At 48.5% G+C, this 14,530-nt stretch overlaps 1 protein-coding gene across 7 annotated transcripts in view; it reads left to right on the forward strand.

Moving 5' to 3' along the window:
- The window catches only part of LOC105490094 (ALF transcription elongation factor 3), a 620,895-nt gene that overhangs the window by 567,288 nt on the left and 39,077 nt on the right, over positions 1-14,530 (forward strand). For all 7 annotated transcript variants that reach the window (XM_071077266.1, XM_071077269.1, XM_071077264.1 and 4 more), the window contains 3 exons: positions 526-1,620; positions 7,895-8,019; positions 13,059-13,260. In XM_071077266.1, the coding sequence (XP_070933367.1) occupies positions 526-1,620; positions 7,895-8,019; positions 13,059-13,260 (1,422 nt within the window). The remainder of the gene's footprint in view (positions 1-525; positions 1,621-7,894; positions 8,020-13,058; positions 13,261-14,530) is intronic.

Here is a 14,530-nt window from a genome sequence, read left to right on the forward strand (position 1 = left end):
TACAGCCTACCTGCCCTCAACACATAAATCGTGTGTTAATTGTTTGGGATTGCAGGTTCCACTTAGTCCCCTCTTCAGATCTTCCCAAAGGTTTAAGTCTCACCAAAAAAAACAAGGGATTTATGCTCAGGGCCTCTAAACTATTCTCTAGTTAAGTTTTAGAGAATGTCAAGTTTACATATGTACATATAATTATAAAATATATATATATATACTAACACTCAAAAGTACTAGGAAATGGGTTCTAATGAGGCACAATGCTTTCGTTATTTTTTCAAAGACACTTGAAAGTGCTGCAAGGACATTTAGTGCCACGGGCAGGTAAGGACAGCATCATCCAGGCATCCTGAGTGCCACATGGGGCTGTGACACACACTTAATGCTTCCATTTTACCTTTGCTTCCGGCCCATTCGTTTTCTGCTCATACCCTTAGAGGAGTTAAGTCAAGATGAAAACAGCCAGGCCCCTGTTAAGTGAGCCCGTAATGAAAGATGTTTTGTTTGTCACCGGTTTCCTGCTTTCAGGCTGAACCGGCATCCTCTAACAAGTGGCAGCTGGATAAATGGCTGAACAAAGTTAATCCCCACAAGCCTCCTATTCTGATCCAAAACGAAAGCCACGGGCCAGAGAGCAATCAGTACTACAACCCGGTGAAAGAGGACGTCCAGGACTGTGGGAAAGTCCCCGACGTCTGCCAGCCCAGCCTGAGGGAGAAGGAGGTCAAGAGCACCTGCAAGGAGGAGCAGAGGCCGAGGACAGCCAACAAGGCCCCTGGGAGTAAAGGCGTGAAGCAGAAGTCCCCGCCCGCGGCCGTGGCCGTGGCTGTGAGCGCAGCCGCCCCGCCGCCCGCAGTGCCCTGTGCGCCCGCGGAGAACGCACCTGCGCCCGCCCGGAGGTCGGCGGGCAAGAAGCCCACCAGGCGCGCGGAGAGGACCTCAGCCGGGGACGGCGCCAACCTCCACCGGCCCGAGGAGCCCGCGGCCCCGGACGCACTGGGCGCAAGCGTGGTGGTCCCCCCGGAGCCCACCAAAACCAGGCCCTGTGGCAACAACAGAGCGAGCCACCGCAAGGAGCTGCGCTCCTCCGTGACCTGCGAGAAGCGCCGCACGCGGGGGCTGAGCAGGATCGTCCCCAAATCCAAGGAGTTCATTGAGACAGAGTCGTCATCGTCGTCCTCCTCCTCGGACTCCGACCTGGAGTCCGAGCAGGAGGAGTACCCTCTGTCCAAAGCACAGACCGTGGCTGCCTCTGCCTCCTCCGGGAATGATCAGAGGCTGAAGGAGGCCGCTGCCAACGGGGGCAATGGTCCCAGGGCCCCTGTAGGCTCCATCAACGCCAGGACCACCAGTGACATCGCCAAGGAGCTGGAGGAGCAGTTCTACACCCTGGTCCCCTTTGGCCGGAACGAACTTCTGTCCCCTCTAAAGGACAGTGATGAGGTCAGGTCTCTCTGGGTCAAAATCGACCTGACCCTCCTGTCCAGGATCCCAGAGCACCTGCCGCAGGAACCAGGGGTCTTGAGCGCCCCTGCCACCAAGGACTCTGAGAGCGCACTGCCCAGCCACACCTCAGACACACCTGCAGAAAAGGCTTTGCCAAAATCCAAGAGGAAACGCAAGGTAGGCCTGGGGCTGGGACTGGGGTGCGGGGGGTGGGGGGACATGGAGGGGAAGGGGCTATCTCTTAACTTGTGGGTACTTGGGTAGAGCACCCATAGGCTGCTGTTAGGGACCGTAGGCTGCCGCAGGAATTTTGTGTGTCCCTACCTAACACACACTTCTAGGGTACTTTCTATATCCAGACACTGTTGTAAGCATTTAACATCTAACTTGGCTGAGTCCTTAGAACTACTCAGTGAGGAAAGTACCATTATTATCCTTTTTTTCTGAGAGGGAGTCCCGCTCTGTCGCCCAAGCAGGAGTACAATGGCACGATCTCGGCTCACTGCAACCTTTGCCTCCCAGGTTCAGGCGATTCTCCAACCTCAGCTTCCCAAGTATCTGGGATTACAGGCGTCCACCACCATGCCCAGCTAATTTTTTTGTGTTTTTAGTAAAGACAGGGTTTCACCATGTTGGCCAGGCTGGTCTCGAACTCCTGACCTCAGGTGATCTGCCTGCCTCAGCCTCCCAATGTGCTGGGATTACAGGCATGAGCCACCACGCCCGGCCTATTATCCCTATTTTATAGTTATAGGTAATTAAGCCTTATCCCACTGCATGTCAGAATGGGAAATATGTATCAAGTGTGTGCACACACAGCTGGATGTAGGCTCTGTGAGAAAGCTAAACACATGAGAACCCCACTCTTTGCCTGGAGGAATGGGGTGACATTGATGGTGGGATCACTCATTGACCCAAGAGGCCAGTGGCCTCATGAAGTTCAAGGCTGTGGCAGGTGAAAATGAACACGGCAGACCCTAATGCAGCATCAGAACCAGCAGCTGTTGCTTCCGTTAGCATTGGTCAAGGAGGGCTTCATGGTGGAGGGGCCCTGAAAACAGGGCTCTATAGAGGAGGGACATTTGAATACGTCCAGGCTCGGGGATGGAAGCGGTGAGGCCAGGGAGTGAGAAGGGCAGCACAAGGACAGGGAGAGCTGGGGGGCATCTCTGGCAGCAGACACTGAACGTGTAGCCCATTTCGAAGAAGGTTTTTGCGCAAGGGAGTACCTTAATCATCCATTAAAGCCAATTTTGAGGATTTTTAACCCCTCCTGTTACTGCGTATTCAAAAGCAATTTTTACCACAGTGAAAAATACAATGGGTGACAGACCAAGATTGCAATATGCATGGATGGCTCCAAATTCAGGACAAAGTTTTCAGTAACAGCTCACAGGTCTATAGGTCCCCATGGCAGATGCTGCTCTAGGCACTTTATACATGTTAAATCATTTCATCCTTATAACTTTATGAGGCAAATATTATTGTCATACCCACTTACGGAGAGGGAACAGAGGCTCAGAGAGCCTAAAGCAGCTTTGCCCAAGGTTACATAGGTGCTCAGGGGCTGAGCCAGGAATGAACCCAGGCTGTCTGCCTTCAGAGCGTCACAATAAGAAATCAGTCTGAGGTTTGTATATTTTACAGTTTTCTGAAGGCAGTCTAGTCTATCAACAGAAAAGTTAGACTGGACACATATGTTTCACAACTATTTCGAATCCCTCATTGAGAAGGGGACTAAGGAGAACGCCTTGTTACCTTGTCCTGGCTACAGTGAATATATTCCTTGCTTTGTAAGTGTGCGTGGAGGAGGCATGCAGTCTCCTTTTTATGACAATCATCTTTGTGACCTAAGGGCACCTATGACCAGAGAAATTTATTCTAAAGTACCAGGCTGGGTACAGTGGCTCACGCCTCTAATCCTAGCACTTTGGGAGGTCGAGGTGGGCAGATTGCCTGAGCTCAGGAGATCGAGACCAGCCTGGGCAACATGGTGAAATCCCATCTCCACTAAAATACAAAACATTAGCCGGACATGATGGTGCGCACCTGTAGTCCCAACTACTCAGGAGGCTGAGGCAGGAGAATCACTTGAACCTGGGAGGTGGAGGTTGCAGTGAGCCAAGATCATGCCACTGCACTCCAGCCTGGTCAACAGAGCAAGACTCCATCTCAAAGAAATAAATAAATAAAATAAAAAATAAAGTACCAAAGGATGTGTTTCTTCACATAGTATTAATAACATTAAGTAATTTATGCCTATAAAGTAGAATTTGAAGCCCTTGCAAGAAAGTTCATGAAAAGAAATATCTTCAAGGGGCAGCTTTTTACTTTTCCTTGGTATGGATGCAAAGAAAAAAACAATTTTTTTTTTTTTTTTTTGAGATGGAGTTTCGCTCTTGTTGCCCAGGCTGCAGTGCAGTGATGCTCCACCATCTTGGCTCACTGCAACCTCCACCTCCCGGGTTCAAGTGATTCTCCTGCCTCAGCCTCCCAAGTAGCTGGGATTGCAAGCATGCGCCACCATGCCCAGCTAATTTTGTATTTTTAGTAGAGACAGGTTTCACCATGTTGGTCAGGCTGGTCTTGAACTCCTGACCTCAGGTGATCCGCCTGCCTCGGTCTCCCAAAGTGCTGGGATTATAGGAGTGAGCCACTGCGCCCAGCCAGCAAAGATGATTTTATAAAGAGACCCCAACATAGTTTCCACCCAGCACTGGCCATTATGAGCCTACAGTGGGCGCCCTTAGTTGGTCCCCATTGCCCTGAGAGTACTCACATATAATGGAAATTGTGTGGATTTTCACACCAAAGTGACCTGACCTCAAATCCCGTCTTTACCATTTACCTCCTGCAGGGCCAGCTTTTCATGGGCCCCATGCATGGGACCACACTGGTGTGCATCACCCAGGGCACCTTGGAGTTGAATGCTTGTGGCTGCCATCTTAAAATTTTTCCTGTAATCTTTGAATTTGTGATGCTGCAAATTGATTGTACATGTGCAGGGGCATATGGAGCTTTGACTCACTGTGTTCCCACCTCCTGCCTGTTTCTGCAGGGCAGGTTCTGCCTGCACTTCTGCCTCCTGGCACCCTGGGCCCTAGGCAGCCTCCCACTTCCTGTCTGAGTCCAGGGACCATTGCTGCCCTTGCCCCAAGAAGGGGCCTAGGTGCAGGCACAGGAAGGATCTTGCCCATCCCTGATCCAGGTAGTAAGACATTCCAAAGAGGGTCTTGCAATCCCTGGGGGTTGCCCATTGCTGTGGGTTATTGGGGAAATGCCTGACGACTCGGACACCACGGTAGGGCCTCTGATTGGCAGGAGGGGAATGCACGCCCACACTGGTGGGCCGCACACATATGCCTCATCCCAAGGCAGACAGGGCCCTTGAGAAGCTACCCTCGCCCCCACTCCAGGTATCCCCATGCCCAGAGAAGTACAACGTGTATAGCAAATTCTGTAGACACCTCCATGACAGAGATTGTGAAAGAAAGGAAAATGTTTTCTATTTGAGGGCTTTATAGCATCACTCTTTTCCTGCTTTTTGAACAAGGGGCCCAGCATTTTCATTTTGCACTAGACCCAGAAAGTTTATATATGGTCCTTGGCCTCCTGGGTGACCTTAATCAGGTGACCTTACTTTCTCTGAACATCAGTTTCTCCATCTAGAAAATGCTGACATCGGGGCTGGCCATGGTGGCTCACGCCTATAATCCCAGCACTTTGGGAGGCCAAGGTGGGCGGATCACAAGGTCAAGAGATTGAGACCATCCTGGCCAACAAAAATACAAAAAAAAAAAACTAAAAATACAAAAATAGCTGGATGTGGTGGCACGCACCTGTAATCCCAGCTACTCAGGAGGCTGAGGCAGGAGAATCACTTCTACCCGGGAGGCGGAGGTCGCACTGAGCTGAGAGCATGCCATTGCATGACAGCCTGGCAACAGAATGAGACTTCATCTCAAAAAAAAAAGAAAAGAAAAGAAAATGCTGACATCTTCGCAGAGGTGCTGTCAGATTCACACAATATGTTCAAACAATGCAAGTCAGTAATACCTAGCAGCTCATTTTCTTCACTACCCACTGTTCCTCCTGTTTTTCTCTATACACCCTGTCTTCCTTACTACTTGCTGGTACTGAATCTTTGTTGAGTGTAGGAATCAATCTATCAATTAATCATCTGGGAATGCGTGTGGCTACTGCCTCTGGGATGGATGGCTAAATGAATAGGCTGATGGAAATATACACATATATGAAATATGCAGAGATAGACATTGGTAATATATAGACAGATTGGAGATACATAAAGCCGTCCAGGCATACAGAGTTTACTAGAGAGAGGTGCAGAAAGATGTACATAAAATTCCATAATATTCTGTGTTTAAATAGTTGTATTGCTGGCCGGGCGCAGTGGCTCAAGCCTGTAATCCCAGCACTTTGGGAGGCCAAGACGGGCGGATCACGAGGTCAGGAGATCAAGACGATCCTGGCTAACACAGTGAAACCCCGTCTCTACTAAAAAAAAAAAAAATACAAAAAACTAGCCGGGCGTGGTGGCGGCGCCTGTAGTCCCAGCCTCTCGGGAGGCTGAGGCAGGAGAATGGCATGAACCTGGAAGGTGGAGCTTGCAGTGAGCCGAGATCACACCGCTGCACTCCAGCCTGGGCGACAGAGCGAGACTCCATCTCCAAAAAAAAAAAAAGAAAAAGAAAAAAAAATAGTTGTATTACTTATGGCCATTTTTATTTTAACTTAAGAAACTTCATTTACACTAAGCCTGACACCGGGCTGTACTCATAAAATCTAAGGAATCATCATTAAACACAGACACGAGAGAAATGAAAGAACATTTCCATAGTGCTCGTTACCTGGTATTCTGGGCACTAGTACCCCCGTACTGGGTGCTGGAGATGGGCCAACATGACCCCGTAGACCTGGCTGACAAACCTGTGGAGTCTCGCCCTGCTGGAGCCCTGGAGCTAAGGACCGAGATCTCGGAGCTTTGGTTTGGGGCTTCCATGGGGGCACTATTACAGTGTGGGCATCTGGGAGCCCCTGTGGCAGAGGCTGTGTGGCAAAATTCCAGCCAAAGCGAGAAGGTCAGAGTCTTTCTTTGGTGCTGGCGCTTGTCTCCTGCAAAACAAGGCAGACAGCCCTGAGGATACCATACTAGGTTCCTGTTAGCTCATGGAAAATGGTACTTTCCGAATATATTTGTGTTGCACCTTAACCCATATCTAAAGTTAAACACAGGCTGGCCTGTTCGCTCACACCTGTAATCCCAGCACTTTGGGAGGCCAAGGTGGGAGGATCACTTGAGCCCAGGAGTTTGAGATCAGCCTGAGCAACATGGCAAAACCCCATCTCTACAAAAAAAGACAAAAATTTAGCCAGGCATGGTGGCACGCACTTGCAGGCCCAGCTGCTTGGAAGGCTGAGGCAGGAGAATCACTTGAGCCTGGGAGGTCGAGGCTGCAGTGAGCCATAATCGCACCACTGCATTCCAGCCTGGGTGACAGAGCAAGACTCTATCTCTAAATAAATAAATAAAATTAAACCCAATCATGGCAACAAGGATCCAATCAAAGTACTGTTTTAGAAAAAGGTGCTTTATGGATTCTAAGATGTCATGGGATAGTAATTGAAAACTAGAATTAAGGCATCAAGAGATAATAGCTTCTGGTTGCAGTTCACAAAAGGCAATTCTTTTTTTTTTTTTTTTTTTTTTTTTTGAGATGGAGTCTCACTCTGTCACCAGGCTGGAGTGCAGTGGTGTGATCTTGGCTCACTGCAATCTCTGCCTCCCGGGTTCAAGCGATTCTTCTGCCTCAGCCTCCCGAGTACCTGGGACTACAGGTGCCCACCACCACACCTGGCTAATTTTTTGTATAGTAGAGATGGGGTTTCACCATGTTGGCCAGAATGGTGTCGATCTCCTGACCTCGTGATCTGCCTGCCCTGGCCTCCCAAAGTGCCAGGATTACAGGCATGAGCCACCGCGCCTGGCCAAGGCAAGAATTTTTAAAGCAGAAAAGTCCAAGCTTGTCACTGACCTTATGGCATGAATCCCAGAGAACACACACTTGCTGTACTTTATTCCGAAACCAAGAAATGCCAAGGTGAGTGCCACTGGAGCTGCAGTAGGAACTCAGACCAGGGCCGCTTTGGAGGACTAAATCCTAGGCCCGTTGATGGCAGAGCAGCTGTCAGAATTCAAAATGTTGAATCATGGCGTCGTGCCTCTCCTCTCCATCAGCTGTCGATTGTAAAACCGACAGATTTCATCCTTGCTTGTTGAGGAGCTAATGGGGAAGCTATGGCAGGGGCACAGCTGCTCAGGTTATGCTTCGGGGAAGCCAGGTGAGTGGGGCTCCCAGGAGGCCTTGCTCTGTGGAAGTCGGCGCCTGGGAACTCTTGAAATCCAGTGCTGATTGACTTTATTCCCATACAGTGTGACAACGAAGACGACTACAGGGAGATCAAGAAGGCCCAGGGAGAGAAAGACAGCTCTTCAAGACTGGCCACCTCCACCGGTAATACTTTGTCTGCAAACCACTGCAACATGAACATCAACAGGTACGTGCATTCCCTCCAAAGTGGAAGTGAGCTGGAGAGATCTGTGGGTCTGAAAGTCACCTGCTGGGTTGGAGGAGGGTTGGATTTTTTGAGGACTACTCTGGTCTAGGTCTGCAGACTTGCTTCCCTCCTTTAACCCAAGTCTTATCATTATGACTACATGTGCCACATACTATAGCTCCAGATACTCATGCAAGGTACTTCTCCATAACCAAAGACCAGATACTAGTTACACACAGCTCTGCACTCCCCAAGACATGCCCTTCTCCCAAAAAACTTAATAACTGAATTTCTAATCAATATTTTAATGGTAACCACTAAACTCATAAGAACACTAAGCTTATTACGCAAATGAAGAAATACACACTTGGAGCTGAATCTCCATGTGTAGCACCTAAAGCAATTAATTGGATATAGACTAAAATTGTGGCCTTAGAAGGGTCCGTGCTCCCAAGGTTAAATGGCCACCCAGACACTCCTCTCAAGAGGTTCCAGATGGACCCACCCAGCACTGACTCCCATCTTTGATGAATGGCTTACAAGCAAGGCAAAATCCCAGGTATTTATTAGAAACGAGTAGCTTATCATCAGTCATAGAAGCGCTTTCCATTTTGAAATACCACAGCACAGAGGCCACTTTTCCTCTCTAAGACACTCCTCGCCCTCTCTGACCGTATACATAGAATTTTAAAGGGAGATGAATGTCTCAGCACAACACATAAAAATGTAAACTGAAAGGTTAGGAAAAGATGTAGAGCGGTGCTAAACCTTGGCGAGGAAATTGGAGAGCGAGGGTGCACACACACAGGCCCACTGCACTGCCGGAATCACCTTGGAAGGCGAGGGCTCCTGTGGGTCTGAATGGGAGGGAGGGTTGCCCCTGCACGCTGCCCACTCCTCGGTCCTCTGTGCAGGGTGGATGCCAGCCCAAATTATTGAGAAAGGGGAAATGGGGAAAATGTGGTACCCAAATATTTTTAAATGTGCGATACCGTTTAGTGCGTGTTAATACACTAAATGATCTAGCTGATCTGGTGGCTTCCATAATTTCTAAGCAGTGAGGAATATAAACTGTGTGTCTGCACAACTGCAATATGATAGGAAAATAGCTGTGATTTGGCCGGGTGCAGTGGCTCATGCCTGTGATCCCAGCACTTTGGGAGGCTGAGGGAGACGGATCATGAGGTCAGGAGTTCAAGACCAGCCTGGCCAATATGGTGAAACCCCGTCTCTACTAAAAATATAAAAAAATTAGCCGGGTGTGGTGGCACACTCCTGTAGTCCCAGCTATTCGGGAGGCTGAGGCCAGAGAATCGCTCAAACCCGGGAAGCGGAGGTTGCAGTGAGCTGAGATTGCACCACGGCACTCCAGCCTGGGTGACAGACAGGCTCCATCTCAAAAAAGAAAAGAAAAAAAGAAAATAGCTGTGATTTATACCGATGACACAGTCACAGGTGTTGATACTACTGCTCCTGCTAAACCACGACTCTGGTTTCATACCTTTACTCGTAGTTGAAGGAAATGTTCTATTACAGTGAGAGGTCAGTGAAAATGAAGAGGTCACTTCTCCATTCAAGTTCTTGAACCCCAGGTTAAAAAAACTCTTGCTCTAGAGACTTAGTCTGGCAGAGCCTCCTAGTTTTGATGGTTTTATTTATGTTAAGTAGTGACACAATGCAGATAAAATGCTTAGAGTTCTTTCTGGGAAAGGTGGTCTGTGTACCTCTGGAACTGTGATTGCTACTATCAGGTTTTACCAGTGCTGCACAGCAGTCCCAGAGACGGGGATTGCCAATTTCTTTTTTTTTTCTTTTTTTTTTTTTTTTTTGAGACGGAGTCTCACGCTGTTGCCCAGGCTGGAGTGCAGTGGCGCGATCTCGGCTCACTGCAAGCTCCGCCTCCCGGGTTCCCGCCATTCTCCTGCCTCAGCCTCCTGAGTAGCTGGGACTACAGGCGCCCGCCACCGCGCCCGGCTAATTTTTTGTATTTTTAGTAGAGACGGGGTTTCACTGTGGTCTCGATCTCCTGACCTTGTGATCCGCCCGCCTCGGCCTCCCAAAGTGCTGGGATTACAGGCTTGAGCCACCGCGCCTGGCCAAGGGATTGCCAATTTCAAAGAGGAGCTCCCGAGAAAGTTTCTTTGGTCAACTTGAATATATATATTTATAAACTTGCAATGATGAAAAACCGACAATCATGATGTCCATGATAATATTTAATGTCACAGTTTTGTTTTTCATGCCCTGTGAAAATCATGAAGTACGTCAAATAATAGAGACTGAGGAAAAGGTCTTTCTTCACTCACATTTCGACAAACAATTATAGTCAGGCAGTTCGCATTATCTTCAACATCAGCATCTTTGCCATCGCTAGATGAGTAACTTTTGATTCTCCCAAAGCACTTTTGCATAACACAGCCTCTATGTTGTTAGACACACAGTGCTTTTGGAACCAGAAATCTATCACCAGAAATTCTATCCCCACATGTATCCATTTGCATAACATTCAGAACCTTGGTCTTGTCATTTTTTCTAGAGGCCTGTGTTTGTAATCTCTCCACGGTGACCACCAGCTAAGGAAATTGCTTTTCGAAGTGACTTTAATGGCTTGTTTGCGGTGATAACGAACACGTGCAATTAAAAGAGCCCAAGCCCAAGAATAATGAGTCAATCTTTGTTAGATGACTTTACCATGTTTTAACTGGCTCTACCAGGTGACCTCTATAAGTATTCTAAATGAGCGATGACTGAGTTCATTTCAGACTAATCTGTCTTCCCCAAAGAATACTTTAAGGAATAGAGCCCTAACAATGTAATATACATTGCAAACTCAAATGTAAGTGAATCCCTCTTCACTGATGGTTGATTTTGGAGAACATTATATTCAAGCACAGACAGTAGTTTTGAAGGTGAAATAAGGAGTTAGGAATCAGAAACTGTAACTTCTACTCACCGTATTTATTTATTTAGGAGACAGAGTCTTATTCTGTCTCCCAGGCTGGAGTGCAGTGGTGCAATCTCGCCTCACTGCAACATCCACCTCCCTCAAGTGATTCCCCTGCCTCAGCCTCCTGAGTAGCTGTGATTATAGGCATGCACCACCACACCTGGCTAATTTTTTTTTTTTTTTTTTTTTTTTTTTTTGAGGTGGAGTCTTGCTCTGTCCCCCAGGCTGGAGTGCAGTGGCGCGATCTTGGCTCACTGCAAACTCCTCCTCCTGGGTTGACACCATTCTCCTGCCTCAGCCTCCCAAGTAGCTGGGACTACAGGTGCCCACCACCATGCCTGGCTAATTTTTTGTATTTTTTTAGCAGAGACGGGTTTTCACCATGTTAGCCAGGATGGTCTCGATCTCCTGACCTTGTGATCCGCCCGCCTCGGCCTCCCATAGTGTTGGGATTACAGGCGTGAGCCCCTGCGCCCAGCCAATTTTTGTATTTTTAGTAGAAATGGGGTTTCACCATGTTGGCCAGGCTGATCTCAAACTCCAGACCTCAAGTGATCTGCCCACCTTGGCCTCCCAAAGTGCTGGGATTACAGGCATGAGCCACCACACCCAGCCTCCTACTCACTGTTTTTATATTCTAGGTTTAATCTGATCAATCCCTGTTTAAGTCATAAACTCAGATATTAAGAATTGGCTTTACACATTGCAGGTTGTTCTCTGGTTTTATTATTTTCTATATAATATTTAGTATAAGCTCAGATGAGATAGCAAAAGTCTTTTTAGAAATGTAGAATTCAGGGCCGGGCGCGGTGGCTCAAGCCTGTAATCCCAGCACTTTGGGAGGCCGAGGCGGGCGGATCACAAGGTCAGGAGATCGAGACCACAGTGAAACCCCGTCTCTACTAAAAATACAAAAAATTAGCCGGGCGCGGTGGCGGGCGCCTGTAGTCCCAGCTACTCGGGAGGCTGAGGCAGGAGAATGGCGTGAACCCGGGAGGCGGAGCTTGCAGTGAGCCGAGATCGCGCCACTGCACTCCAGCCTGGGCAACAGCGTGAGACTCTGTCTCAAAAAAAAAAAAAAAAAAGAAATGTAGAATTCAGACTGGGTGCGGTGGCTCACGCCTATAATCCCAGCACTTTGGGAGGCCGAGGCGGGTGGATCACCTGAGGTTAGAAGTTCAAGACCAGCCTGGCTGACATGGTGAAATCCCGTCTCTACTAAAAATAAAAACATTAGCCAGACATGGTGGCAGGTGCCTGTAATCCCAGCTACTCGGGAGGCTGAGGCAGGTAAATCACTTGAACCCAGGAGGCGGAGGTTGCAGTGAGCCGAGATCACGCCATTGTACTCCAGCCTGGGTGACAAGAGTGAAACTCCGTCTCAAAAAAATAAAAAATAAAAAGAAATGTAGAATTTGGCTGGGCACAATGGCTCATGTCTGTAATCCCAGCACTTTGGGAGGCCGAGGCACCTTGAATCCAGGAGTTCGAGACCAGCTTGGGCAACATGGTGAAACCCCATCTCTACAAAAAATATGAAAAATTAGCCAGATGTGGTGATGCATACCTGTAGTCCCTGCTACTCAGGGGACTGAGGTGGGAGGATTGCTTGAGCCCAGGAGGTTAGGGCTACAGTGAGCCAAGATCCTGCCACTGCTCTCCAGCCTGGGTAACAGAGCCAGACCCTGTCTCAAGAAGAGAAAGAAATGTAGAATTCGTTTATTGTTGTTGACTGACTTTCCCACTGCTTGCTCCTGATGCTTGTTAGGAAAACAGTAAGTTGTTTTCTGGGTATTTTGAGATCCTTGGATAAAGGACTTGGAAAATGAAAGTGTTACTAGTCTTAGTTGCGTCCTTTGGTGCCGGCTCCAGAATTACTATCATCCTGATGGGGAGAGAAAAGAAACAGTGAGTGAGACTTGCTTCTTGTTTGTTATGATCCTAATGCCATTAACTTGTTTCCTGGTATAATAATTCCCAAGAAGCTTCTCCTAGCAACAGGTCCCAGTTGGGTGGTTTGGGTCATAGGAAAACATTTACCTTTCCCTGTGCAGACTCTGTGACATTCCATTGCTGTCATTTCCTTTTTCAGTGTGGCAATACCAATAAATAAAAATGAAAAAATGCTTCGGTCGCCCATCTCACCCCTCTCCGATGCATCTAAACACAAATACACCAGCGAGGACTTAACTTCTTCCAGCCGACCTAATGGCAACAGTTTGTTCACTTCAGCCTCTTCCAGCAAAAAGCCTAAGGCCGACAGCCAGCTGCAGCCTCACGGCGGAGACCTCACGGTTCGTTGATGCTCTCTCTTCCTTTCCAACTAAAACCAAAATGAGGGGTGGGGCACAGTGGCTCACACCTGTAATCCCAGCACTTTGGGAGGCCAAGACGGGTGGATCACGAGGTCAGCAGATCGAGACCATCCTGGCTGGCACAGTGAAACCTCGTCTCTACTAAAAATACAAAAAATTAGCCGGGCATGGTGGTGGGTGCCTGTAGTCTCAGCTACTTGGGAGGCTGAGGCAGGAGAATGGCATGAACCTGGGAACTGGAGCTTGCAGTGAGCCAAGATCGCGCCACTGCACTCCAGCCTGGGCAACAGAGCGAGACCCCGTCTCAAAAAAAAAAAAAAATAGAAACTGAGCACCCCCAAGCTCTGTCTCTAACCTAGCACAGTCTAAACACATGCTTGAGGTCCCCTTGAGAATTCCTGAATGCCAGCCGCTTCTAGGAAGACCCAGCAAAAGACATCCCCCCTCACCCTCCCAACAGAGAGCGGGGAAGAGGAACTGAGGGAGAATTCTAAGCCTCTGTTGCTTAGGCAGGATTTTATTTTTCTGTCTGAAAAGACAAGACCTCAAAGTAATACCATCCCGGGACAAAGTAAATTAGGAGTTTGAACCAACCAACTTTTCTATTGGGAAAAATGTCTGAGCCCAGGGTAGAGTTAAATCTGGGATTGAAAACCCCACACTGAAAGCTACAGGGCCCGCACTTGGCCCTCACTGGCCAGTGTTGCAGCCACAGTGGGGGAACTCCCCCGCTACCCCTTTTCCAGTGATCTCAAGGGTGATTCCAGCACGCCCCAGGGGAAGAGCAGGGGACTTGGGTTCACAGTCTGACCTCACCTCTTAGCTACAGTGTGATCTTGGGCCAGTTACTTAATCTCTCTGCTCCTGTTTCTTTACCTGCAATATTTTAAAAGAGACAATATTATGAAAAGATCCCCACTGGGCATGATGGCTCACGCCTGTCATCCCAGCACTTTGAGAGGCTGAGGCGGGCGAATCACTTGAGGTCAGAAGTTCAAGACCAGCCTGGCCAACATGGTGAAACCCTGTCTCTACTAAAAATACAAAAATTAGCCAGGCATGGTGGCAGGCATCTGTAGTCCCAGCTACTCAGGAGGCTGAGGCAGGAGAATTGCTTGAATCTGGAAGGCAGAGGATGCAGTGAGCTGAGATCCCACCACTGCACTCCAGCCCGGGTGACAGAGCGAGACTCTGTCTCAATGGAAAAAAACAAAAAAACTCCAACACCTAGGGACACCTATGCAACTAA

Source organism: Macaca nemestrina, chromosome 13 (assembly GCF_043159975.1).
Source record: "Macaca nemestrina isolate mMacNem1 chromosome 13, mMacNem.hap1, whole genome shotgun sequence".
NCBI classification, from domain to species: domain Eukaryota; kingdom Metazoa; phylum Chordata; class Mammalia; order Primates; family Cercopithecidae; genus Macaca; species Macaca nemestrina.